Source organism: Corythoichthys intestinalis, chromosome 8 (genome assembly GCF_030265065.1).
Source record: "Corythoichthys intestinalis isolate RoL2023-P3 chromosome 8, ASM3026506v1, whole genome shotgun sequence".
Taxonomy (NCBI): domain Eukaryota; kingdom Metazoa; phylum Chordata; class Actinopteri; order Syngnathiformes; family Syngnathidae; genus Corythoichthys; species Corythoichthys intestinalis.
The window spans coordinates 24548129-24575456 of record NC_080402.1 but is presented as its reverse complement, the minus strand read 5'-3'; the positions used below and the strand labels follow the sequence as shown (position 1 = coordinate 24575456).

Below are 27328 nucleotides of genomic sequence, written 5' to 3'. Positions count from 1 at the left end.
ATGTTGGAAAGGCAAAGTCAGTGTTCTGAATCTGTTTACTTTCCATTCTTTTGCACTAGTAAATGCTATCAGGATTTAACCTCATTGTTTATTTATGATTAATTATTGTTATTTATGGGTTTATTTGTACTTTAATAAAGAATTTAGGTTCCAAAATGGTTTTGTGAATTAATAAGCGTCAACAAAAATTTCATTGCTAAATTAGTAGAAAAAAAGACAATTATTAAATTATTTGACTAATCGTAAAACTAGTCGGCTGACTAATCAGGAGAAAATTTGTCGTTTAGGACAGCCCTAGTGTACCGGAACATATTTCCTCCACACCCTTCTCACGTTTTTAACGCCTGACCCATGAAGAGGGCCCCTGGATATGTTCGCCTTTGGCCCCAAAATTGCCAAGACCGCCACTGCCAGCGGCAACATGGCTACATAAACACCCGGTCTTTGAGGTGGCACGGGCTTAGCTTAGTTCCACATCTGCCTTTATGAGCATGTTGTCCTCCCATGTGGTGATGATGGCAGATGGATGCGGTATTTCCAAATTGCCTTTTTTGAGGGATTTTGATGAGTAATTTTTCTCCAGCTCCACTGTTGTTTTGAATGGAGAAATTCTAAAATGTAAGTCGGGAGCAGAAATGCAGAAGTAAAGTGGAAGTACCTCGGAAACTTGTCAATACTTTCGTATTGGAGTGCTGGCAATGTCTTCGGGAAATGACGTCATTACGTAGCAGCGAGGGGCGTCCCTCTTTGCTAGGGTGTTGCTATGGAAAACAAAATGTTTAAACAATTCTGCTGACCTGAAATTGAAAAGCATTTTATTATTTTCCCCGATTGGTTTTCATTAAATTATAGAATGATTGTATTTAACATGTTTCTGTAATCACTGTAGTTTTTTCTTTCAATGCCATAGAGATGCAAATAACTGAGTTTGTGTGTGTGTGTAGTGTTTCACGTTGAGATTATCGGAGGAGACCATACAATTTGACCAAAATTGTGATATTGCTTCTCTCTTTAAAATTTTTTTTTTTTTTTTTTTTTTTTTTAAATCAAATATCCAATAATGGGTCTGGAAGAGATAGTTTTTGAGATCTGAGTGCTTATCTGGTGTGTGTGTAGCCTTGTCTGTGCATTGCTCTAATATTTGTCATCCAATGTACAAATGGGACATTGAACTTCTATATCAGGATCTTTGCCTGGCATACCAGAAGACCTATTACAGTAAATGTCCTTGAATGTTGACATTTCCCCCCCTCTCTATTTAGTTCTGTCCTAAAGTGACACCTTCAACAAGCACTCTTGCTGCATATTTGCTTGCTCCCGCCATGATTGCACTGACTGGAACTGATTCTGCTTCTTTCTGGGGGGGTTGAGGGCCACCAGTGCGTGTTGTGCCCTGGTTACCCCTAGACTGGGAAGTAACACTGACAATTAACTTTTAAAATTGGAAAATCTACATAGGCTTTACCATCAAGAACCTGTGTTAGGAGTATTTGCCAAAATAATGTTTCTCTAATGTCTGCTGATTTATTCGCGCCATTTGATGAATTAAAGTGCAAGTAGAATTAAGTGTGCACTCTCTTTACCACTATCTTTAGGGTGACTTCCTTCTGGAGCATTAGCTGTGTTTCTCACTTTACACATAGACAAGGAAAGGAGCTGGGCACATTCACATATAATTATCATCATTATCATAATAATACACTAATAATAATCACTCCACCACCTTCATTGACCTTTAGAAGTCAGAAACGTGGGGCAAAGAGGGTATGAGAGGAGAGACCTCTACTGAAAAGGTGAGTAGGGGTGGAGAAAGCCAAGAAAATGATTATATCTAGTAGGGTTGTTCCGATCATGTTTTTTTTGCTCCCGAGCCGATTGCTTTTTTCTGCTCCCGATTCAATTCCAATCATTCCCGATAAACTTTTCCGATCATATAATACATTTTGGCAATGCATTAAGAAAAAAAATGAATAAAACTCGGACGAATATATACATTCAACATACAGTACATAAGTACTGTATTATGACAATAAATCCTCAAGATGGCATTTACATTATTAACATTCTTTCTGTGAGAGGGATCCACGGATAGAAAGACTTGTAATTCTTAAAGGATAAATGTGACTTTGTATATTGTGACTAAATATTGCCATCTAGTGTATTTGTTGAGCTTTCAGTAAATGATACTGTAGCCATTTAACTGTTCTGCCCAAATGCATGATGGGAAGTGGAACCATGACTGTGCGTAGTGGTACCAATTGATATATCTTCTCTGCGTTGGGAAATAAAATAGGATGTTAAGGAAAAGATCAATTACTACCTTTCTTCCCCACATTGCTTCCCATGATATTTCTAATCTTAGGGAGAGGGATTGTAATGCTTTAGCCAATTAAAAAAAGGCTCCAAAGGCTGCCAAAATTCACTCTACTCATTTTAGGCTGCCTTTTAGCTCTATATATAGGTAAAACAGTGCCATTACAGATTGAACGCGACAATGCGTGAGTGGGCCGTGCAGCACATGCGTTAATTGCATTAAATATTTTAACATGATAAATTAAAAAAAAAAATTACCGCCGTTAACGGGATAAATTTGATAACCCTACCTTAAGCCTAAACTAAAGACTCTGGATGAGTGTAACATATAATGTCTGTAACGTTAAATACAATTAGAAAACGATTTAATTAAAAAAAATATATATATTAATAAAAGGCATGTCTGATATTTTTTTGCCGAGTCCGATACTTTAAAAATGACGTGATTGGACATCTGAGTGACAACAGAGTGATGGACCAATTTGCCACCCTTAAAAACAGACGGCATTCTTTGATGCTTCCATCTACCAAGTAACTTGCAATTGTAGCCATTTTCCCCCCGTTGTTCGACTGTTCAAAAATGACTGAAACAACAACAACAACAATAATATTAATGAAAAGTTCATCAGTCTTTGTGAGCTGTTTGTGAAGTTTTGTGCTTGTACGCTATGTTCACTTACATCCTGTGCATCTCCTGGGGGCTAAGCCTACCCCTGTTCTTAAAACCTAATGAGGCCCCTGTATATGGCATGATCAAAGTGAAGGAGAGACAGAGGGGCACTAATCAATAAATCCTTCCTTGATCAAATCGCTTAGACGTGCACATACAAACAACTGTTAAATCATGCAAATCAAAGTCTGATGAGATTTTCTATTAACAACTGACAAAAAAAATGTTTGAAGGGTGATTCCTGTCAGAAAATATTGCCCAGCGGCAGACTGGCATTCACCATTGACCTTGGCATCACAATAGTCTGGCAGTTTGCTCTGGTTGACTGACATTCAGTCAAGGTTATTTTTACTGTTCCTGATTTCTAAAGATTTGGCATTTTTGCACTTTAGATAAACGATTGGCGTTTACCTTGATATAAATGTATGTTTAATGGGTTGAGTTTGGTAATTAATGAAACATGAAATAACAAAATTTATACAGTAAACAAATTATTTGCAATGTAAATGAATCAGCTAAGATATTACAGTAAGAACTGACAAAATGTTTTTGACAGAAGATTCCTGTCGGTAAATATTGCATGGTGGTAGAATTTATATTTATTTCTGCTCTGTCTTTTTGGTCAAATATTTCAACAATACTGTCATTTGAACCTACTGTTCTGTGTTCTTGTCTTTCAAATCTTTTTCATTTTTCAACAGTCCAAGCTTATCACCATAATGTATCTCAATGATTATTTATATTGTGAAAAAAGTAAACATTGTTGTACAAATACAAAGCAGCAGCGAGTGATACCGTTTGACTTGTTGAATCAAACTAGACGAATTTTTGACAGTATAGACCCTACCCACGTGACGTCACAACTCCTTCCTCCTGACTGGTGCCGCCCAATTGTCCGTCAACACATCATGTTTACCTGTTACGGCTACGTACATTCCTCCTATTTACGACGTGTTTTTCTGCTTGTTAACATTAATAATCAAAATGGTGAAGGCGTGTGTGGCGGTCGGTTGCAATAACAGAGAAGATAGACGGAGAAGACGGAGAGACTTGAAGTTCTACCGGATTCCGAGAGACCCGGAGAGAAGAGAGCAAGATGGGCTGCTGCAATTCGACGAGCAAACTGGGCTCCAAACGATTACCACAGATTATGTAGTAGTCATTTTATATCTGGTAAGATGCATTTAATATATATTTAGAGGGTTTTGGGCTGACAACCACAATTAAGATCATTGCTAGGCTAATCGCCGACAACATACACGTATGTATGTAGTAAGAGTGCTATCGCTAAACCATATAAACATTAAAAGCCCTAACTCCATTGACAAACGACATGAAATACATTAGACTTGACAGTGGATGTTAGCAATAACAAAAGATTTTGAATTGAAAATTTCGTAACTCACCTTTCCAAGCACAAGATAGATTCCTGCCGAATTTTCGTGGACGAGGACCTGTTTCACCCAACCAGCAACGAAGTATTTATAAGCCTCCAAGCTCTTAAAGTTTTTCAAACTTTCGTGAGAATAGGCTGATTTTGTGTGACAAGATAGTTGTACATATCAGGGTAGCTAGCAGATGTCAGGCAAATACGGCGGAGACAGCGGGTCGAAAAACAACGATTTAGGCATCAAATATGGATCTGGCGAATGGATAAACTGAAGCTTTTCCACATAACGCCTTTTGTGCAACGCATCAAGTGAGTTTACGGCATCCGAAAGCACCGGGTCTTCCATGAAATGCATTATAAATTGCTCGATCAATTGAGACCATTGATAATACAGACACAAAATGACGGACAAGGGGGCGGAACCATACAGCGAGCACGTGATTTTGTGACGTCGGTGGGTAGGGTCTATATAAGAGCAGGTCTTGTTCACATCTGCAGGTTTGCATTCACGTCCTATTTGAAATATCCCTCATTCAGATGACTACAATGATACTTTTTTAAAATTTACGTTTCTATTTCAACAGGTTTTTCACAGTCCATTATCTTCATTTGAATTCTTCACCAAAATGCTGCCCGTATCTTTAGTTTTTTTTGTGCCATTGTGGCACTGGCTACAGCTCTGGGTGATTGTCGGCTCACGTGTGGTCATCATGTAATCAACAGAAGCGTTGCACTCACCCACTCTTTTCTGTTTGGCCAGACGTTAACAGCACTCTCTTCGCGGCAACACCTTGTCCGCCCGGCTGGACGGAACACAAAGACTGTTGTTACTTCTTTGATAATAATATCAAGACCTGGGTTGATGCTGAGGTCATTATTTGATCCCTTTGTCAAGCTGATTGAAGGTGATGCATTGGATGTGTCTAAACTGTTTTTCTGGTTGTAATTACTGTAGGCGAATTGCCAGCAGTTGGGAGGGAACCTTGCATCCATACGCAGTGATGACGAAAACACCTTCATTCAAACACTGACTAACAATGCACCTGCGTGGGTTGGAGGAACAGATTGCCAAGCTGTAATAAATCATAAGACACTAGATTTTTATAATATGTGCAGTATATATTGAAGTGAAAGTGTGTGGAAATAATTTATCGTTGGTTTTACAGGCTGGAGCCTGGTTCTGGATGGATGGTACGCAAATGTTGGCGAGATTCTGGTGTCCACTCAAACCAGATAATGAACTCTCCCAGTGTTGTCTACAGATAAATACTGGTGGTAAGCCTCACTGAAGGATGATTGAAAGTTTTGATTAGTTACTGTTTAATTTTTTCATTATTTCATCTATTGCATTATTCTTTATGTGACTCCTTCTGTCTTCAGTAAAACTGTTCTTAATTGTGATGCTTTGAAGTAAAAATGATTTTCGTTTTCTGTCCACAGTGAACAAACGCTGGGACGATGTACCCTGTACTTCTACCCTTCCGTATGTGTGTGCAAGGAGTCGTTAGTGGATTTCAAACCTGGCTGTATGACAATTTAATAAAAAAACATGAATAATCTCAGCTGATTACCTGATGTTTGAAGTGAATGAGATGAAATGGATTAAACTAGGGCTGTCAAAATTATCGCGTTAACAGGCGTTAATTAATTTTTTTAATTGATCACGTTAAAATATTAGACGCATTTAACGCACATGGCCCGCTCAAACAGATTAAAATGACAGCAAAGTGTCCTTTCCACTTGTTACTTGTTTTTTGGGTGTTTTGCCGCCCTCTGCTGGCGCTTGGGTGCGACTGATTTTATGGGTTTTAGCACCATAATTATTATTGACATCAACAATGGCGAGCTACTAGTTTATTTTTTTGATTGAAAATTTTACAAACTTTAATAAAATGAAAACATTAAGAGGGGTTTTAATATAAAAATTCTATAACTTGTACTAACATTTATCCTTTAAGAACTACAAGTCTTTCTATCCATGGATCGCTTTAACAGAACGTTAATAATGTTAATGCCATCTTGTTGATTTATCGTTATAATAAACAAATACAGTACTTATGTACAGTATGTTGGATGTATATATCCATCTTGTGTCTTATCTTTCCATTCCAACAATAATTTACAGAAAAATATGGCATATTTTATAGATGGTTTGAATTGCGATTAATTACGATTATTTAATTTTTAAGCTGTGATTAACTCGATTAAAAAGCTTAAAAGCCCTCGATTAAACTATTTACTATGTTGAGCATGATTAAAACAATTGAAGCATTGAAAAATGCAATCTCGTGCCTGTCTGTTTTCAAACCATTTTTCTTTTTTTCTTTCTTGAGCACCCACTAAGCAAAGATATAGTGTCACTGGTCTTTCAATGAGAGCCCAACAGTCGCCAAGGTATCTCAACGATCTCTTAGCAATCTCATCGGTCACCATGATCTCTTCAAAGTTTTGACTGGGTCTAAAAACAGTCAACGGTCGCCGAGGGGAGCGATCCCTCAAAGAATGCTTAGCGAGCCTGTACTTTTACCTTCAAGGCCTCGTTAGGGGATTTCAAAGATGTAGATTCTGCCTGACTGTTATTGCTGTATGAGAGCTTAATAAAACATGAATAATCTGTACTGGTTCACCTGATGTTTGAGGAGAATGAGATGAGGTATCGCAATGATTTCTCAGCAACCTGATGGGTCGCCACAGGCTCCTAAAATGACCCGTCTGCCTCCTCTCAATCGCCGCGTATAACTAAGACTAATAAGTATTTTCGCCCAAAAGACTAAGACGAAAATTAAAAAGGCTGTCAAAACAACACTGCAGCAACTTCAGTTTGGTGTTCTAACTCGTTGTACATTAAAATCAACAAGTCTTGACTACTGTTTTCCAAATGGCCGCTGCTGGAATCCTTCCCATGTAAGTCCATCATCAGTTTCAACCATACAAAGGCAAACTGCTACAAAATTATTTTTATTATTATTATTTTTTTACACAATTTCAATAATCGAGGATACGTGTGAGTCTTTACAATTCGTTTTTCGATACCTTTTTGACATGGTTCAATCATTTAATTAGTGTGGGACATTAATTATGTTTGAGTACAAGCTTGTAACCAAGCTCCCTGAGACAATTTTCCTGCCAAAACCTATTTATTTATTTTAAAGTGTTCAGCCAATAAAGAAACTCAGATTCCCATTCTCAGTGTCTAAGCAGCTGAAAAGCATACGCAAAGATTAAGGTGGGCGAAATTGTCATAGCATATAATTGACTTTTCAATAAATGAATTTAAAATTGAGACTTTGCCGGAAAAATGTTGTCTAGAAAACAAACAACAAAAATGAAATTAGGGCTGTCAAAATTATCACGTTAACGGGCGGTAATTAATTTTTTAAATTAATCACGTTAAAATATTTGACGCATTTAACGCACATGCCCCGCTCAAACAGATTAAAATGACTGCACAGTGTCATTTCCACTTGCTACTTGTGTTTTTTTGGTGTTTTGTCGCCATCTGCTGGCGCTTGGGTGTGACTGATTTTATGAGCATTGTGTAATTATTGACATCAACAATGGCCAGCTACTAGTTTATTTTTTGATTGAAAATTTTACAAATTTTATTAAAACGAAAACATTAAGAGGGGTTTTAATATAAAATTTCTATAACTTGTACTAACATTTATCTTTTAGGAAATACAAGTCTTTCTATCCATGGATCGCTTTAACAGAATCCTAATAATGTTAATGCCATCTTGTTGATTTATCGTTATAATAAACAAATACAGTACTTATGTACAGTATGTTGATTGTATATATCCGTCTTGTGTCTTATCTTTACATTCCAACAATAATTTACAGAAAAAAATGGCATATTTTATAGATAATAATTGCGATTAATTACGATTAATTAATTTTTAAGCTGTGATTAACTCGATTAAAAATTACAATCATTTGACAGCCCTAAAAAAAATATTTGTATGATGGGCCAAAACTAATTTTCGAACAGATCATGTGACTAGCACCTTAGAGACGGTCCTTTGCTTTGCTTAACCAAAACCACCTGAGGACAGAAGAAACAAGATGAATATACATAGTTTTTTTCTAACCTAAGCTTTCAAAAATGACAATGACTACTGAGCAAGAACCAAGGATTGAAGATGTGGGCTAGCACCTCCATAAATGGTGAGCGGGGATTCAGTTTGTCCATGTTAGGTTTAGTGTTGATTCCCTCTTAGTGTGTCCTTGTAATTGCCATTGATTTCACCTGGTGTACCGCTCCTTGTGTAACCTACAATCTGCGTCCACCTGTGTCACCCATCTGTTCCTCATTGTCTCGTTACCCTTTGTCTGCGTGTGTATATAAGCTCCCAGTTTCTTTTCAGTCCTTGTTGCGTCATTGTCAATGTCAGTGTCTATGTCAACGTTGAAGTCAAGTCCCGTCCAAGCCCTCGTGTACCTGTCCCTCTGTTTAAGTAAGTTTTGTTGGAACATTGCCTTTTGATCCATAGTCCTTTTGTTTGTACTTTGTGATTTTGTTAGTTATTATTAAAACGTTTTTTTGAGTTCACTGCCACCTGCCTCGCTGCCTTTTTTGTTTCCCTGCATTTGGGTCCACACAACCTGCCTGCCCGCCCACTAACGACGCTTGTTGTAAAACAGAGCCACAACCGGGGTACCATATTCAAGGGTGTGAGTGACTGGTAAAACTTGGCATTAAATTGCATATCTCAGCAGAACGCAAAGCAAAGTCTACTTCTCCGCAGGAAAACGTGCGCGCTCACACATGCACGCACAACCACACACACATAACTGGGGTCCCTGTGTTTACAAGCATGGGCTAAGCTACTAACTGAGCATATACAGTGGGGCAAAGAAGTATTTAGTCAACCACCAACCAAGTTCTCTTACTTGAAAAGATTAGAGAGGCCTGTAATTGTCAACATGGGTAAACCTCAACCATGAGAGACAGAATTTGGAAAGAAAAAAAAAAAACAGAAAATCACATTGTTTGATTTTTAAAGAATTCCAAATTAGAGTGGAAAATAAGTACTTGTTCACCTACAAACAAGCAAGATTTCTGGCTGTCAAAGAGGTCTAACTTCTTACGAGGTCTAACGAGGTCTAATGAATTGAATCTGATGTATTAATAGCACCTGTTTTAACTCATTATCGGTATTAAAGACACCTGTCCAAAACCTCAGTCAGTCACACTCCAAACTCCACTATGGCCAAGACCAAAGAGCTGTCGAAGGACAACAGAGACAAAATTGTAGACCTGCACCAGGCTGGGAAGACTGAATCTGCAATAGGTAAAACACTTGGTGTAAAGAAATCAACTGTGGGAGCAATTATTAGAAAATGGAAGACATATAAGACCACTGATAATCTCCCTCGATCTGGGGCTCCATGCAAGATCTCATCCCGTGGCGTCAAAATGATAACAAGAACGGTGAGCAAAAATCCCAGAACCACACGAGGGGACCTAGTGAATGACCTACAGAGAGCTGGGACCACAGTAACAAAGGCTGCTATCAGTAACACAATGCGCCGCCAGGGACTCAAATCCTTCACTGCCAGACGTGTCCCCCTGCTGAAGAAAGTACACGTCTAGGCCCGTCTGCGGTCAACTAGAGAGCATTTGGATGATCCAGAAGAGGACTGGGAGAATGTGTTACAGTCAGATTAAACCAAAATAGAACTTTTTGGTAGAAACACAGGTTCTCATGTTTGGAGGAGAAAGAATACTGAATTGCATCCAGAGAACACCATACCCACTGTGAAACATGGGGGTGGAAACATGCTTTGGGGCTGTTTTTCTGCAAAGGGACCAGGACGACTGATCTGTGTAAAGGAAAGAATGAATGGGGCCATGTATCGAGAGATTTTGAGTGAAAATCTCCTTCCATCAGCAAGGGCATTGAAGATGAGACGTGGCTGGGTCTTTCAGCATGACAGTGATCCCAAACACACAGCCAGGGCAACAAAGGAGTGGCTTCGTAAGAAGCATTTCAAGGTCCTGGAGTGGCCTAGCCAGTCTCCAGATCTTAACCCCATAGAAAATCTGTGGAAGGAGTTGAAAGTCCGTGTTGCACAACGACAGCCCCGAAACATCACTGCTCTAGAGGAGATCTGCATGGAGGAATGGGCCAAAATACCAGCAACAGTGTGTGAATAGCTTGTGAAGAGTTACAGAAAACGTTTGGCCGCCGTTATTGCCAACAAAGGGTACATAACAAAGTATTGAGATGAACTTTTGGTATTGACCAAATACTTATTTTCCACCATGATTTGCAAATAAATTCTTTAAAAATCAAACTATGTGAGTTTCTGTTTTTTTCCTACATTCTCTCTCTCATGGTTGAGGTTTAGCCATGTTGACAATTACAGGCCTCTCTAATATTTTCAAGTGGGAGAACTTTCACAATTAGTGGTTGACTAAATACTTCTTTGCCCCACTGTATCTTGATGATTTTATTGCTGACAACGCGTTTCGGGGTCGTCAACATGTTTTGTCCCCCTCCCACAAAAGTCATTCTCCGCTTATGCTGAAAAGAACAGGTTAATAAAAAGAGAGAGAATCCAAATTTATGAGACATGGATGAAGGGTGTGTCTAAGTGTACAAAAAGTGATACGCCCTTTCAAACAGCTAATCTCACCACTGTCCTGCTTTTACACTGCATGCTGATTTCCAGATATATCTACTATAAAAGAACAAAGACCAACCTGTAAGTGTTATCCTCTCTTCGGTTAAACACCTCCATTCGATCAGTTATCTCAGCCTCACGATCAAGTAACTCCGGAAGTAGCACGGGAAAATTCCCTATTTGAAGGGAGACGTGCTGCTTCAACAGTCATCACTGCCTAATCTTGTTTTGAAACTAATGTCATTGCCATCAACTACTTATTGAAAATACCCCATTTGACGAAAGAATTATGCCATTTTAGTGAAAAAAGTCACATACTCTTACGCAGTGAACGTTCATTCGCCCCTCTCGGTCAAAAGGGATTGGATGTCTAAGGCCGTCAATGGCACTAACTGAAATGATGAGCATTCAAGGCCAGCCCTCCCAGTTTAAATGAATTGGAATCCCAACACCGTCAATGGCATGGAATGAGTTAAATACTATTTAAAAAAAAAAAAAAAAAAAGAGTGTAATTGTTTTTATTCATTTTAATTATATTTATTTCGCTGTTATTACCCTAATATTTAATCGTTTTTAAAATACTTTTTTAAACGACCGAAAATAGTCAGTTGCCCTAGAAAACGTTGAAGGTCTTAAGTGTCAACTTTTGAATAGCTGTCCACTGTAGTAACCACTGTCCCTAAATTGGTTACATTGGCTTAGTTACACCTTTTGCTACAGTAGTTTAGTACAGTTCACTTTTACTTTGTCATGTTATTTCTTCACTGTGAATGTCTGTACATGAAAACACTGTTTATAAACCACAATTTTCACCTTTACTTTCACCTTGTCCCCTGGTTCTGTTGATTTTCGGTTGGCTTCACAAAGAAAAAAAAAAAAAAAAAAAAGATATGGGCTGCAGGTGCAAGGAACTACTTTATAGCGGTGGCAGCTGTCTCCCAAACATGTCGTGTATCTTTCAATAATAACTGCAACTATGGAATTGCTTCTTTTTCTGGAAGGGATCATTTTGTTTAAGATAATTAGTTTTATTTAAAGTTATTACCAGTAGTGTTGCACTGATACCATTTTTTGGCCCTGGTACCGTGCAAAAGCCAGGCTGCTGCTTACCTTTGTGAAATAGAAAAATGATACATAGTGAATCCAGTACAACTTTTTATTGCATACCAGTTATGGGTGAAAAATAATAATTTAATTAATAATTGATCACAGCATGCTGTCTCTATCAGCCTCATTCTCTCTGCACCAGCAGCAAAATAACAACACCATCTTTATAGCAACGCACAAATGCAAGCAGCGCACGTCTCTCTCTATCTCTCTGACACACGCAACTTAGCCACTAAGCTTAGCTTACTTTGCTTGCTTCTACAAAAGTTTTGAAACAGATTTCAAATTATTGCGGCATTTATTTCGGTTTATTGCTCCGGTCCAGCCCCCTTCCGCTGGATAGCAGTCCTACTGTTGCAACCTCAAACTCTTTGTGTTCATTCACGTTTCGTCCTTAAATGTTTTATCAGCTTCGGGGAATTGAAACTGGCCGATTTAACTCTACCTTTCGAAACTTTCAGGCCACAAATGTTGCATGCAGCCATTGTGCTCGACGGCGTTTCTATGCTGAAATATTTCAAGACCGCAAACAATTGTTCTTCAGGTTTGTTTTTCCGCCATATGAAAAAGCTGCTCCGGCAAGGGTTAAGAGCGGCTATTGGCCCGTTCTCATTGATCTGGACCAGGCCAACAGTGATAGCTGCTTGATATGCAAAGTGATCACGTGTCATCACACAAAACAGAGTGTCGTGAGTGTCAGGAGAATGAAGGCTGCATTCAACTGATACCAGTAAATGGTACAGTGCCTTGCAAAAGTATTCGCCCCCCTTGAACCTTGCAACCTTTCGCCACGTTTCAGGCTTCAAACATAAAGATATAAAATTTTAATTTTTTGTCAAGAATCAACAACAAGTGGGACACAATTGTGAAGTGGAACAGAATTTATTGGATAATTTAAACTTTTTTAACAAATAAAAAACTGAAAAGTGGGGCGTGCAATATTATTCGGCCCCCTTGCGTTAATACTTTGTAGCGCCACCTTTTGCTCCAATTACAGCTGCAAGTCGCTTGGGGTATGTTTCTATCATTTTTGCACATCTAGAGACTGACATTCTTGCCCATTCTTCCTTGCAAAACAGCTCCAGCTCAGTGAGGTTGGATGGAGAGTGTTTGTGAACAGCAGTCTTCAGCTCTTTCCACAGATTCTCAATTGGATTCAGGTCTGGACTTTGACTTGGCCATTCTAACACCTGGATACGTTTATTTTTTAACCATTCCATTGTAGAGTTGGCTTTATGTTTTGGATCATTGTCCTGTTGGAAGATAAATCTCCGTCCCAGTCTCAGGTCTTGTGCAGATACCAACAGGTTTTCTTCCAGAATGTTCCTGTATTTGGCTGCATCCATCTTCCCGTCATTTTTAACCATCTTCCCTGTCCCTGCTGAAGAAAAGCAGGCCCAAACCATGATGCTGCCACCACCATGTTTGACAGTGGGGATGGTGTGTTCAGGGTGATGAGCTGTGTTGCTTTTACGCCAAACATATCGTTTTGCATTGTGGCCAAAAAGTTCAATTTTTGTTTCATCTGACCAGAGCACCTTCTTCCACATGTTTGGTGTGTCTCCCAGGTGGCTTGTGGCAAACTTTAAACGAGACTTTTTATGGATATCTTTGAGAAATGGCTTTCTTCTTGCCACTCTTCCATAAAGGCCAGATTTGTGCAGTGTACGACTGATTGTTGTCCTATGGACAGACTCTCCCACCTCAGCTGTAGATCTCTGCAGTTCATCCAGAGTGATCATGGGCCTCTTGGCTGGATCTCTGATCAGTTTTCTCCTTGTTTGAGAAGAAAGTTTGGAAGGACGGCCGGGTCTTGGTAGATTTGCAGTGGTCTGATGCTCCTTTCATTTCAATATGATGGCTTGCACAGTGCTCCTTGAGATGTTTAAAGCTTGGGAAATCTTTTTGTATCCAAATCCGGCTTTAAACTTCTCCACAACAGTATCTCGGACCTGCCTGGTGTGTTCCTTGGTTTTCATAATGCTCTCTGCACTTTAAACAGAACCCTAAGACTATCACAGAGCAGGTGCATTTATACAGAGACTTGAGTACACACAGGTGGATTCTATTTATCATCATCGGTCATTTAGGACAACATTGGATCATTCAGAGATCCTCACTGAACTTCTGGAGTGAGTTTGCTGCACTGAAAGTAAAGGGGCCGAATAATATTGCACGCCCCACTTTTCAGTTTTTTATTTGTTAAAAAAGTTTAAATGATCCAATAAATGTTGTTCCACTTCACGATTGTGTCCCACTTGTTATTGATTCTTGACAAAAAAATTCAATTTCATATCTTTATGTTTGAAGCCTGAAATGTGGCGAAAGGTTGCAAGATTCAAGGGGGCCGAATACTTTTGCAAGGCACTGTATCAGCGCCCAATGTGTTAGTACTTGCTGATACCACCATTTTAATGCCATATCCACCATAAAACCATAAAAGGATTTGGAAAAAAAATTCATGAAAAATTAGATATTCAAGGACCGATCTACATCTGAGGCATTCTAGACTACCCCAGGACTCGAATCAAAGTGCACTTATGAAATTCTTATGTGTGATTTCATTTCAGATTTTTTTTCTCATGTCTGTGTCTTTCTGAAGTGGAGCCATTCTTGTGACTTGCACTCTGAAGCCACCGCGTTGCATTTCGGTAAGGCACATAATGCAAACAATGATCATATTGAATATGATCAAATTTAATTTGTTGTTCCTTGTAGAGGCTGGCCTGACTGCAGTCGTTTTGCAAGTTAGCAGATTCACACAGATTAACGCTAGGCTAATTCTGATGCAGGTCAGACTTTTAGTCACAAAATTAGTGGTGTTTCCCCCACCTCCAAAACATTGACGTCTTTTTAAATTACTTACAGTGGCTTGTGCTGGCCAAAAAAAAAACATCTAATATCCGGTGGCATGTTGTATTTCTATCAGTGGGGTTGTGTGAATGTACGTATACGTTCATGTGGGGGGGGGGGGGGGGTTCAAGTCATCAACCAATTAAACGTGCGTTTGAGGGGGGAAAAATGGGCCGGCACATTCAGCAAGTTAAAAGGGAAAAATGTAAGTCTGAACATAATGAAAATAATTCACCTAGGATCTATTTTATCCATACAATATATAGTAAGACAATCTAAATTAGCCATATAACTGAACTCATTATATAATGCAAATAAAGTGGCTTAAAAATTGGTGGGGACATTTTGAGCATCCTGAAAAGTTGGTAGTTTTAAATCCAGTGTTGTTAATAACGGCGTTAGAATATAACGGCAATTTTTTTCAGTATTGAGTAATCTAACTAATTACTTTTCTCATCTTGGCAACGCCGTTACTGTTACTGAGGCGGGAAAGGTGTGCGTTACTATGCGTTACTAAGTTGGTTGACTAAAAAAAGTCTGAGAGAGACGGACTCACGGAGATGAGAGAGCAGAGCAGGAGTGGCGCCGTTGAAAACGCGATGCTATGTGGCTCCAATAATACCTGACTGTAGCCATAGCCTACAAACTACGCCCACATGATACGGTAGATATCACATATTGTAGAACTAGATGCAAATGACAGACACGGCTGCATTGGCAACATGTTTTAAGGACTACATGCGTTAGTAAACAGCCGCCATCTTAAAGCAGTAGACCTCTCAGGAAGGCTCTGATGTAGAGATCCTTCCTAGCGAACATAAGTATTTTTATTTTTTAATCTAAAATTCTCCTAAATTGGCAAAATCTGGACTTAAATCTATCTTTAAATGATGAAACAGTTTTAAAACTTACACATGTTGAAAGTCGGAGGGAACTAATGCAATAACGGGAGCAATTTTAACAACTTTAACAGTTGATTCACAACTTTAAATGACTTCCATACATAGCAAAGGTTACTATCTAGTTATCGCAATACCCTTGTGTCTAGTTAAGTGGAGGGTAAAGAATTGAGCTGGGGCCAATCGTCCCCAAAACCCTTTTAACTTCACACTGTGTGACCTGTTTTTTTTTTTTTTTTTGAGAAAAAAAAAACCATGAAAATTATCACTAGTTACTTTGCCAAGTAACTAATTACTCTTACATTCAGGTAACTGAGTTACTAACGCAATTACTTTTTGGGAGAAGTAATTTGTAACTGTAATTAATTACTTTTTTTTTTTTTTAATTAACAACACTGGTTATGTCCCTACCATCCCTAACGAAACCAACACCACATCTGTAGCACACAGCCCTGCCTCTCTCACCTGCTTGAGAGAGAACAATGCACTTACATAACTAGCAGCCTCTTAGGTCCTAGTACCTGTCGCTTACTTTTTCCTTTTACGGTAGATATGTTTTGGATGGTTAAAAACTGGGGGAGAGAGGGTCTGGCCTCGAAAAGGGTGTCCCCCCACAAAGTTACGCTTCTGCCTTATTAATTTCTAAGGTGCTACACCTGGCAAAAAGTTTGAGAACCAATGCGCTAATTATATGATACGCCCATGAATTAATGAATGTCTAGCTGTTGAAGTTTAACTAAATGTAAGTAAGAGTTGGTGTTGTTCACAAATCTGGTGTTGTACTAGGGACACCATAGCAAGACCAATTTCTCATTTGCAGCTTTGCATTCACTTTTTTTGTCTCCTCACATTCAAATGGTCATGATCTTTTAAATCCCACTATTTTAATAGATTTTTCTGCATCCATTGTCTTCAACATCTGAATTCTTCACCAAAATGCTGAGTGTGTCTTTCGTTTTCTGTGCTGTTGTGGCTCTGGCTAAAGCTCAGGGTAAGTACCAGTTTGCATGTGGTGAATACATCAATATCAATGAGGCCTGTGACCGCACATAATGTCGTATCCACATGGCAACCACATTAATACATTTGCAGCAGTTTGTCCTGCGGCCTGGACTAAATACAACAAGCAATGTTTCTACTATGATGGAACATCCTGGACCTGGGTCGAGGCTCAGGTCATTATGTTTTTATGCGGTTTGTCGAGTTGCTGACTGGCATGCATAATAGCTGTGTTCCCTTTGCTGTTCCAACTATAGGCCCGTTGCCAGAGTTTTGGAGGCAACCTTGCGTCAGTACACAGTGATGAAGAATATGCCTTCATTCAGACGTTGACTCAGGTACCAACCTGGCTTGGAGGCACAGATTGCCAAAGGGTAAATTCATAGTTCAATTAACTATCTTTTTATAGTGGTCAAAACAACATGGTCATGACTTTATCACTTTTCCCAGACTGGAGCCTGGTTCTGGATTGATGGCACCCCAATGATGTATAGAATCTGGTGTCTACTCAAACCAGACAATGATCTCAAGCAGTGCTGTTTACAGATGAACACTGGTGGTAAATAACACATTTACAACAGAAAGCTTTGATGGATGGTGTGCAAAACATTGCTGGTTCAAATCTTGCTTCTATTCTTTTTTTTTTTTTGCCTGGCATAGCAAAATGAGTGAAAGGCACACAGAAAATTTTCAAAGACAAAAGGCAAAAATGTTTCCCGTTGTGAAATTGTCTTAATTGACTATCCCGGTGGTTCTTAACATTGGTTCGATCGAACCCCAGGGGTTCGGTGAGTAAGTATAAGGGGTAAGAAACTCAGAACCTTATTTTCATACCCTAATTAAATCCAGTCAAAGTGGCTCTTTAGACCAGGTTTTGGACTTGTTTGCTCCCAATTTACAGGCTTAATCCATTTCTCTTAACTGCTAGTCCATGATCTGATGGGAGGCGGAACTGGTTTGCTCAGTGGAAGGTTGACTCACACCTGGTATGAGGGAATACAACAGACTAATGGGCAGCGTGGTCTCAAATTTTGACCTGTTTATAAAACATGCTGTCAAAATGAGAAGAATTTTGAAAGGGAATTTGCTAAATTATTAGCTTGCTAGGTTAGATATATCTGTTTTGAAAAGAAAAAAATTTTTGCTTCATTATCTAATTCCGAAGGGTTCAGTAAATCCACATGTAAAACTTGTGGGGTTCGGTACTTTTAGCAAGGTTAAGAACCAGAGTACCCCTTAATCATTTCTTTTGTTAAGTGTTCAAAAATCACAATTTGTAGTAACAGGTACTCCAGCAAGATGGAAGACATGATCTCAAAATAAAGCATAACAATCGCTCATTTCCTTATTGTTTTCGTAATACCCACACAGGGAAATTTGATACCCATTTTAAAACTTCTGTCACTCAAGACACTTTGGTTTTTGGTGAGATCAAGTAAAGTACAAAAGTAAAGTGAGTAATAAAATGCATTAGTCATTAGTTCATGACTGAAACGTACTTGCTAATGGAAAGTGGCAAAAACAATATGCAGTGGGGCAAATAAGTATTTAGTCAACCACTAATTGTGCAAGTTCTCCCACTTGAAAATATTAGAGAGGAATGTAATTGTCAACATGGGTAAACCTCAACCATGAGAGACAGAATGTGGGAAAAAAAGCCAGAAAATCACATTGTTTGATTTTTAAAGAATTTATTTGCAAATCATGGTGGAAAATAAGTATTTGGTCAATACCAAAAGTTCATTCATCTCAATACTTTCATATGTACCCTTTGTTGGCAATAACGGAGGCCAAGCGTTTTCTGTAACTCTTCACAAGCTTTTCACATACTGTTGCTGGTATTTTGGCCCATTCCTCCATGCAGATCTCCTCTAGAACAGTGATGTTTTGGGGCTGTCGGTGGGCAACGCGGACTTTCAACTCCTTCCACAGATTTTCTATGGGGTTGAGATCTGGAGGCTGGCTAGGCCACTCCAGGACCTTGAAATGCTTCTTACGAAGCCACTCCTTTGTTGCCCTGGCTGTGTGTTTGGGATCATTGTCATGCTGAAAGACCCAGCCACGTCTCATCTTCAATGCCCTTGCTGATGGAAGGAGATTTTCACTCAAAATCTCTCGATACATGGCCCCATTCATTCTTTCCTTTACACAGATCAGTCGTCCTGGTCCCTTTGCAGAAAAACAGCCCTAAAGCATGATGTTTCCACCCTCATGCTTCACAGTGGGTATGGTGTTCTTCAGATGTAATTCAGTATTCTTTCTCTTACAAACACGAGAACCTGTATTTCTACCAAAAAGTTCTATTTTGGTTTCATCTGACCATAACACATTCTCCCAGTCCTCTTCTGGATCATCCAAATGCTCTCTAGCGAACCGCAGACGGGCCTGGACGTGTACTTTCTTCAGCAGGGGGACACGTCTGGCAGTGCAGGGTTTGAGTCCTTGGCAGCGCATTGTGTTACTGATAGTAGCCTTTGTTACTGTGGTCCCAGCTCTCTGTAGGTCATTCACTAGGTCCCACCGTGTGGTTCTCGGATTTTTGCTTACCGTTCTTGATATCATTTTGACGGCACGGGGTGAGATCTTGCATGGAGCCCCAGATCGAGGGAGACAATCAGTGGTCTTGTATGTCTTCCATTTTCTAATAATTGCTCCCACAGTTGATTTCTTTACACCAAGCGTTTTACCTATAGCAGATTCAGTCCTCCCAGCCTGGTGCAGGTCTACAATTTTGTCTTTGGTGTCCTTCGACAGCTCTTTGGTCTTGGCCATAGTAGAGTTTGGAGTGTGACTGACTGAGGTTGTGGGCAGGTGTCTTTTATACCGATAATGAGTTAAAACAGGTGCCATTAATACAGGTAATGAGTGGAGCCTCGTTAGACCTCCTTAGAAGAAGTTAGACCTCTTTGACAGCCAGAAATCTTGCTTGTTTGTAGGTGACCAAATACTTATTTTCCACTCTAATTTGAAAATAAATTCTTTAAAAATCAAACAATGTGATTTTCTGCTTTTTTTCCTCCAATATTCTGTCTCTCATGGTTGAGGTTTACCCATGTTGACAATTACAGGCCTCTCTCTTTTCAAGTAGGAGTACTTGCACAATTGGTGGTTGACTAAATACTTATTTGCCCCACTGTAAGTGCCATTTCCAGAGTCGAATTTCTCCTAATTTTAGAACTCTACTGTAAGATACATGGACAACTGCACTTCAAGCTGCAATTTCTTGGAAAGCTGAGACAATGTGTCATTGTGACTCTTTTCTTTGTGCCAGGTCACAAATCCTGAACGTTATATACCAGACTGTGAAGAGCCTGTTTAATTTTGTTTTCTAGAGAACAAATGCTGGGATGACGCAACCTGTAGCACTACACTTCCATATGTTTGTGCAAGGCCTCTTTAGGAAAGGTATGTCGAGGCAACCTGAATTTTTTGTCTGCAATGACGTTGCAATAACACCACAAAAAATCTGTCATCTTCAAAGGAAGGGATTGATCAAGGCTGTCTGTGGACAAATAGAGGGAGATATTTCCTTAGCACGGCTGCAGTGATGAGAAATGTTGATTTTTGACTCACCTTCCCTCCTCTTCTCAGTTATCAGAGTCCACGGTTAAATATAATTAGCTAACAATAGCATCACTATGTTCATAGGTAGCATAGGCATGTCATAATGTATTTCTTCTTGTTGTTGTTTGCTCTTCTCTTCTGTCTGCCTCCTTCCTTTCTGTCCACCCATAACCCCTTCCTGTTGGCTGCTTTCTTCTAATAAATAAAACAATTAACGACCACAATGGGAGTACAGTGGTACCTCTACATACAAAATTAATTCGTTCTAGGACCTTGTTTTTAAGTTGAAATAGGAGCAGGAATTTTCCATAAGAATACATTACATTTCCATTAATTCGTTCCACAGCCCGAAATCGTACACTAAATCCTAAATAAATACTGCTGGTATTATTGAAAATAGCAATTAAACAAAGCAAAACAAATAAATTGTAAATAAAAATCGGAATATTATTATTACAATAATAATTCCTGTAATAATGTAACAAATCGGGTTCTAAAGTCGCGGACGTTTTTTGCGTGCTGTACCTGAACGTATCGCGTGGCTGATGTGAGAGTTATACAGAGAGTGCGGTAAAGATTTTACTTTCTCTTAATATTTTGTTGCTGGCGTCAACTGTGGCGGACAGTAGGTGTATGTGTTGCACAAATTGCTGGAATAAATTAAGAATAAATAAAGAAATAGCTGTTTTCAGACCTGATTACTTAGTTCCTATAACCAATGTTCCCTCTAATTTTTCATGTGTCTGATCACGGACCACTGTGAGTAACATCAGATGCATTCGCGGTGGCCATACACCAGTATTATGCCTGTTCAAAACTTTGGATCATCGCAAGTAATATGGCTTATTAAAAGAATGAAATTACGGCAGCAATTTTCATTAGTTTACTTTTAATATAACTGATTTGGCCCACTTAAAATGAAAAAGACCAAAATCTCGTTCATGAGATGTGTACTATGTTTTATGTGAGAATCCGGCTTTGGCCTGGGTAAGGTCCAGTTGTGGTGAGTTAATAAATAAAACAAAGTCAACAACCACAATGGGAGTATATCAAACTCCCACATTGAAACCATTCAGACAACAAGGACACTCAAGATTCCTATTTTCTGTGTCTAAGAAGCTATACAGGACAAGTTCAAAAAAAAAAAAAAATAACCTCACTCAGTCTCACTGCTTATGCATCAACATTTGCATTTGCATATACAGTACGTACTTCAACAGCCATTACATCGTAAAAGAATTACATTTCTTTTTTACTTTGGCATGATGAGTGCTGCCCTTACCTCTTGCCATGATAAAAGGTTGGCATTTGCATCTCCACTGCACTGTTGTTAGCTGGCTAACTTGCATGGTGTGAATGGGTAGGGCACATACGCACAACACTGTCAATGCTACGATTGGCTGCGTAGAATAAGTGAACTGTATTGTATTACTGGCTAGACACCTGTTGGTCATTGAGTTATGTTGCAAAATGGTACAGAAAACTATTTTGTTGTTCTAATTAACTAGATTATATCAGTTCTAATATTAGTTATTAATGAATAATGTGGTGATTGCAAAAATTAGCAGAATGTTGCTTCAGTAAATCAGCGCAGGAGTCTAGCTCACTATTCACTCTTTATTTTTCTCCATATCCACCCAGGTCATGCACGTCACAACTATATGCAATCCTGGTGTAGTAAGCCCCCAATGGGAGTGTTGTGTCGCTGTATTGAACGCACCAATAAGGAGTGTCACGCTGACACATTGCTGTGGCACCAACAGTTGTCCTAATGACACTATAATACTTTTCTGTTAAATTTTATTTTGTGCGCCGCATTGATTTTCTTGTGCACTGAGTATGTGCAAGCAGTGCGCAATTGCGTGCGCACGCAGCATAGAGGGAACATAACCCATAACTATTGGCCTCTCCAGTAGTTATAAGAACTATCCTTCGCCAGGCAGTCGTGTTCGCACATGGGTACTGCGCCTGATATGAACTGCTGTAATGTGGGAGTCTGCGCCAGTGACTCATTATTTACAGTGGGGCAAATAAGTATTTAGTCAACCACTAATTGTGCAAGTTCTCCCACTTAAAAATATTAGAGAGGCCTGTAATTGTCAACATTGTTAAACCTCAACCATGAGAGACAGAATGTGGGGGGAAAAAAAAAACAAAATCACATTGTTTGATTTTTAAAGAATTTATTTGCAAATCATGGTGGAAAATAAGTATTTGGTCAATACCAAAAGTTCATCTCAATGTTTTCTGTAACTCTTCACAAGCTTTTCACACACACTGTTGCTGGTATTTTGGCCCATTCCTCCATGCAGATCTCCTCTAGAGCAGTGATGTTTTGGGGCTGTCGTTGGGCAACACAGACTTTCAACTCCCTCTGCAGATTTTCTATGGGGTTGAGACCTGGAGACTGGCTAGGGCACTCCAGGACCTTGAAATGCTTCTTACGAAGCCACTCCTTCCTGTGATTTTTGGATCATTGTCATGCTAAAGACCCAGCCACGTCTCATCTTCAATGCCCTTGCTGATGGAAGGAGATTTTCACTCAAAATCTCTCGATACCAGGCCCCATTCATTCTTTCCTTTACACAGATCAGTCGTCCAGGTCCCTTTGCAGAAAACAAGCCCCAAAGCATGATGTTTTCACCCCCATGCTTCACAGCGGGTATGGTGCAATTCAGTATTCTTTTTCCTCCAAACAAGAGAACCTGTGTTTCTACCAAAAAGTTCTATTTTGGTTTCATCTGACCATAACACATTCTCCCAGTCCTCTTCTGGATCATCCAAATGCTCTCTAGCAAACCGCAGACGGGCCTGGACGTGTACTTTCTTCAGCAGGGGGACACATCTGGCATTGCAGGATTTGAGTCCCTGGCAGCGCATTGTGTTACTGATACTAGCCTTTGTTACTGTGGTCCCAGCTCTCTGTAGGTCATTCACTAGGTCCCCCCGTGTGGTTCTGGGATTTTTGCTCACCGTTCTTGTTATTTTGACGCCACGGGGTGAGGAGGGAGTTGAAAGTCTGTGTTGCCCAACGACAGCCCCAAAACATCACTGCTCTAGAGGAGATCTGCATGGGGGAATGGGCCAAAATACCAGCAACAGTGCGTGTGAAAAGCTTGTGAAGAGTTACAGAAAACGTTTGACCTCTGTTATTGCCAACAAAATGTACATAACAAAGTAATGAGATGAACTTTTGGTATAGACCAAATACTTATTTTCCACCATGATTTGCAAATAAATTATTTAAAAATCAAACAATGTGATTTTCTGTTGTTTTTTTTTCCATATTCTGTCTCTCATGGTTGAGGTTTACCCATATTGACAATTACAGGCCTCTCTAATACTTTCAAGTGGGAGAACTTGCACAATTAGAGGTTGACTAAATACTTATTTGCCCCACTGTACTTGCCACATCCACCTCTGACAAAATAAAACCGTGAAAACTAAGCTTAACGGAAAACAACGAAATGGAGACCATTGAGGACAGCTGTAATTCTTGTATGTTTGAAGGGGATGGTTTCCATTGGCGAGCAAATCCAGCATTTAACGAGGAGACTGGAAAAGCAAACAGCTTTAGTACAGGGCAGTTTTTAATTCTATTTTTTAATATAGCGGCTCAAGCTCCTCGGAGGCAAGGCCTCGGGTGTCGATGAGATCCGCCCGGAGGTCCTAAAGGCTCTGGATATTGTGGGGCTGTCGTGGCTGACACGCCTCTACAACATCGCGTGGACATCGGGGACAGTGCCTCTGGATTGGCAGACCGGGGTGGTGGTTCCCCTTTTTAAGAAGGGGGACCGGAGGGTGTGTTCCAATTATAGAGGGATCACACTCCTCAGCCTCCCCGGTAAAGTCTATTCAGGGGTGCTGGAGAGGAGGGTCCATCGGGAAGTCAAATCTCGGATTCAGGAGGAGTAGTGTGGTTTTCGTCCCGGCCACGGAACAGTGGATCAGCTCTACACCGTCTGCAGGATCCTCGAGGGAGCATGGGAGTTCGCCCAACCAGTCTACATGTGTTTTGTGGATCTGGAGAAGGCGTTCAACCGTGTGCCTCGGTGAGTCCTGTGGGGGGTGCTCCAGGAGTACGGGGTACCGAGGCCCTTAGTACGGGCTGTTCGGTCCTTGCACGACCGGTGTCAGAGTTTGGCCCGCATTGCGGGCAGTAAGTCGAATTCGTTCCCCGTGAGGGTTGGACTCCGCCAAGGCTGCCCTTCGTCACCGATTCTGTTCATAACTTTTATGGACAGAATTTCTAGGCGCAGCCGAAGCGTTGAGGGGGTCCGGTTTGGTGACCTCAGCATTGAATCTCTGATTTTTGCAGATGATGTGGTGCTGTTGGCTTCATCGCGGTTGAGTGTGAAGCAGTTGGGATGAAGATCAGCACCTCCAAATCCCAGACCATGGTCCTCAGTTGGAAAAGGGTGGAGTGCCCTCTCCGGGTCGGGGATGAGATCCTGCCCCAAGTGGAGGAGTTCAAGTATCTTGGGGTCTCGTTCACGAGTGAGGTTAGGAGGGAGCGGGAGATCGACAAGCTGATCGGTGCAGCGTCCGCATTACTGCAGACGCTGCACCGGTCCGTGGTGGTGAAGAAGGAGCTGAGCCAAAAGGCAAAGCTCTCAATTTACCAGTCGATCTACGTTCCTACTCTCACCTATGGTCACGAGCTGTGGGTCGTGACCGAAAGAACAAGATCCCGGATACAAGCGGCCAAGATGAGTTTCCTTCGCAGGGTGACCGGGCTCTCCCTTAGAGATAGGGTGAGAAGCTTGGTCATCCGGGAGGAACTCGGCGTTGAGCCGCTACTCCTCCGCGTTGAGAGGAGCCAGCTGAGGTGGCTTGGGCATCTGGTTCGGATGCCTCCCCGGAGAGGTGTTCCGGGCGTGTCCCACCAGCGGGAGGCCCCGGGGACGACCCAGGACACGCTGGAGAGACTGTCTCTCGACTGGCCTGGGAACGCCTTCGGATCCTGCCGGAGGAGCTGCTTGAAGTGGCTGGGGAGAGGGAAGTCTGGGCTTCCCTGTTAAAGCTGCTGCCCCCGCGACCCCACCCCGGAGCAAGCGGAAGATGATGGATGGATGGATGGAAACACCAAACATCTAAGTAATCAAGTTCCTACGGCCCCACTGAAAATCCCTTCCTCAGAGTAGGAATTAAAATGGATTTCGGAACTCGAGTTCCTGGTCCTTAGTTCCTACATGTGCGAACACGCAAAACGACGTCATCGTCTCCCAAAAGGTTCTAAGAACTGTGGATAGTTTCTACAGTGCGAAAGCGGCTAATGTATGCCACTGACTTTACAAACTCAAAACTTGTGTAGCAATTTTTGTTTCTTGGATTTAGCAATCCTTTAACAAACTCCCATGTGTCACATTAAAACAGTTAAAGAGCATATGACACCAGAAAAAAAGTCTTAAATGGCATTATTATGTGAATTAGAATCATATTTTGAGACGATTCGACTATATACAACAATTTAGCAAAGCGCAGATGACGAGAAATTAGTCTTTTAATCTGCCGGTTAGCCACGCCTACCATTATAGGGCTTTAGCGTCCCCAACAGGTGGATGACGTCAGCGGTAGACTAGGCTCATCGGTTTTACTATTCAGCCCATTGAGGGGGAATTGTTCAGAACGAGGAAAATGCGACGAAGAGAGCTGCAAAATGTCATTGTTTCAGTCTCTCTACTCCCAATATTTTTACAGGATATTCTTTTTATCCAATTATTTTTCCCCAATAGCTATATAAATGGCTTGAGAAGGACCAGTCAGCCCGTCGAGGGGGAACTATTCACAATGAGGAAAACGCGACGAAGAGAGCGGCAAAATTTCATTGTTTCTGTCTCTTTACTTCAATATTTTTACAGGATATTCTTTTTACCCAAGTACTTTCCCCAATTGCTAAATAAATGGCATGGTCATGACAAATAACAATCTTGTGCTAAATGGAATATAAAATAATAAAAATCCATTTATTCAAGACGAAATGGCAAAATTACTCCATAATGGTCAAAACAGTCGACTTCACCTTTACTGTCACACCTCCCGAACGATATTTTATGACACCTAAATCGGACATATGTCATTTCTCTTCCCCGGCTTCGGAGAATGTAAACAGACCAGAAGGAGTGACAGCTAGCCGACATGCTAACCCGAACCGAGGGATGTTTCAAAGTCTTCGAAGTGGAAAATCACACATAACTAGCCTGGATTATTTGACATGACGACCCGGTTGTCGAGTTTCTTTGCGGATCGGCAAACCGCCCGGCGGAGAGCAATTTACAGTTCGTTCCCTGGAGGAGGGTGGCTGGAGTTGTTGTGTAGCTAACGCGCTAACAGCTAACTGCTAACTGCTAATGAGCATGAGGATAGCTTTTTACATGCCTATCAATGATCAAACGTAAGTAGTCCTTTATTTAAAGGAATTTTATAGTGTTTACTTTGTAATCACTGTATTCGTATTTGACATAATACAAAACAAGATGTTTACTCACTTCCTTGTAAGTCCAATGGTCCCACAGTAAATATCCACGGTGAATGGGAACCTTTTGAAACTCCAAAAAGGCGCATACGCCTCTCCCGCATACAGAATGATTTTTCTGCAGCCGTTTGGCTGGCGTGATGCAAAAAATAAAAGTATTAATCCGCAAAATCAGCTGAATCCTTCGTCCTCATACACAACAGTACACTGTATAGTGAAGAGAACGTCTTCTACCGTACACGTCACAGCGCCCTCCTCCTCAATGCAAGACCGAAGCCGGAAGTCACTCATTTTCATGGCGCGGGATTCAAAAAACTAAATAAATATAGCGATCGCTTCCACACACATCCAAGTGGTCCATATCATTCAGGGGCATAAAATACCGCGTGTATTATGAAATAAACATGCTTTTTCGTGTCACAGGCACT

The 27328-nt window shown here is 40.5% G+C and overlaps 1 protein-coding gene and 1 long non-coding RNA gene across 2 annotated transcripts; one reads left to right on the top strand and one right to left on the bottom strand.

Moving 5' to 3' along the window:
• Positions 1–657: 657 nt before the first annotated feature.
• On the bottom strand, positions 658–27328 carry LOC130920921 (uncharacterized). Its single transcript, XR_009064248.1, has 3 exons — positions 26914–27328; positions 5112–5176; positions 658–761 (listed from the first exon to the last, which is right to left on the bottom strand). It is a non-coding gene; the product is annotated as an uncharacterized LOC130920921 (long non-coding RNA).
• On the top strand, positions 10991–20576 carry LOC130920920 (type-2 ice-structuring protein-like). The gene is made up of 7 exons (XM_057844465.1): positions 10991–11084; positions 14681–14761; positions 16754–16853; positions 16955–17037; positions 17119–17235; positions 17312–17420; positions 20194–20576. The coding sequence occupies exons 3-7, from the start codon at positions 16799–16801 to the stop codon at positions 20259–20261; spliced, it is 432 nt and encodes a 143-aa protein (XP_057700448.1). The 5' UTR covers positions 10991–11084; positions 14681–14761; positions 16754–16798; the 3' UTR covers positions 20262–20576.

Excerpts from the sequence above, each read along its gene's own strand:
- LOC130920920 (XM_057844465.1), top strand. The coding sequence starts at position 16,799 with ATGCTGAGTGTGTCTTTCGTTTTCTGTGCTGTTGTGGCTCTGGCTAAA. Across the intron at positions 16,854-16,954 it reads GGCTCTGGCTAAAGCTCAGG|CAGTTTGTCCTGCGGCCTGG; the intron begins GTAAGTACCAGT and ends ATACATTTGCAG. Across the intron at positions 17,236-17,311 it reads GAGGCACAGATTGCCAAAGG|ACTGGAGCCTGGTTCTGGAT; the intron begins GTAAATTCATAG and ends CACTTTTCCCAG.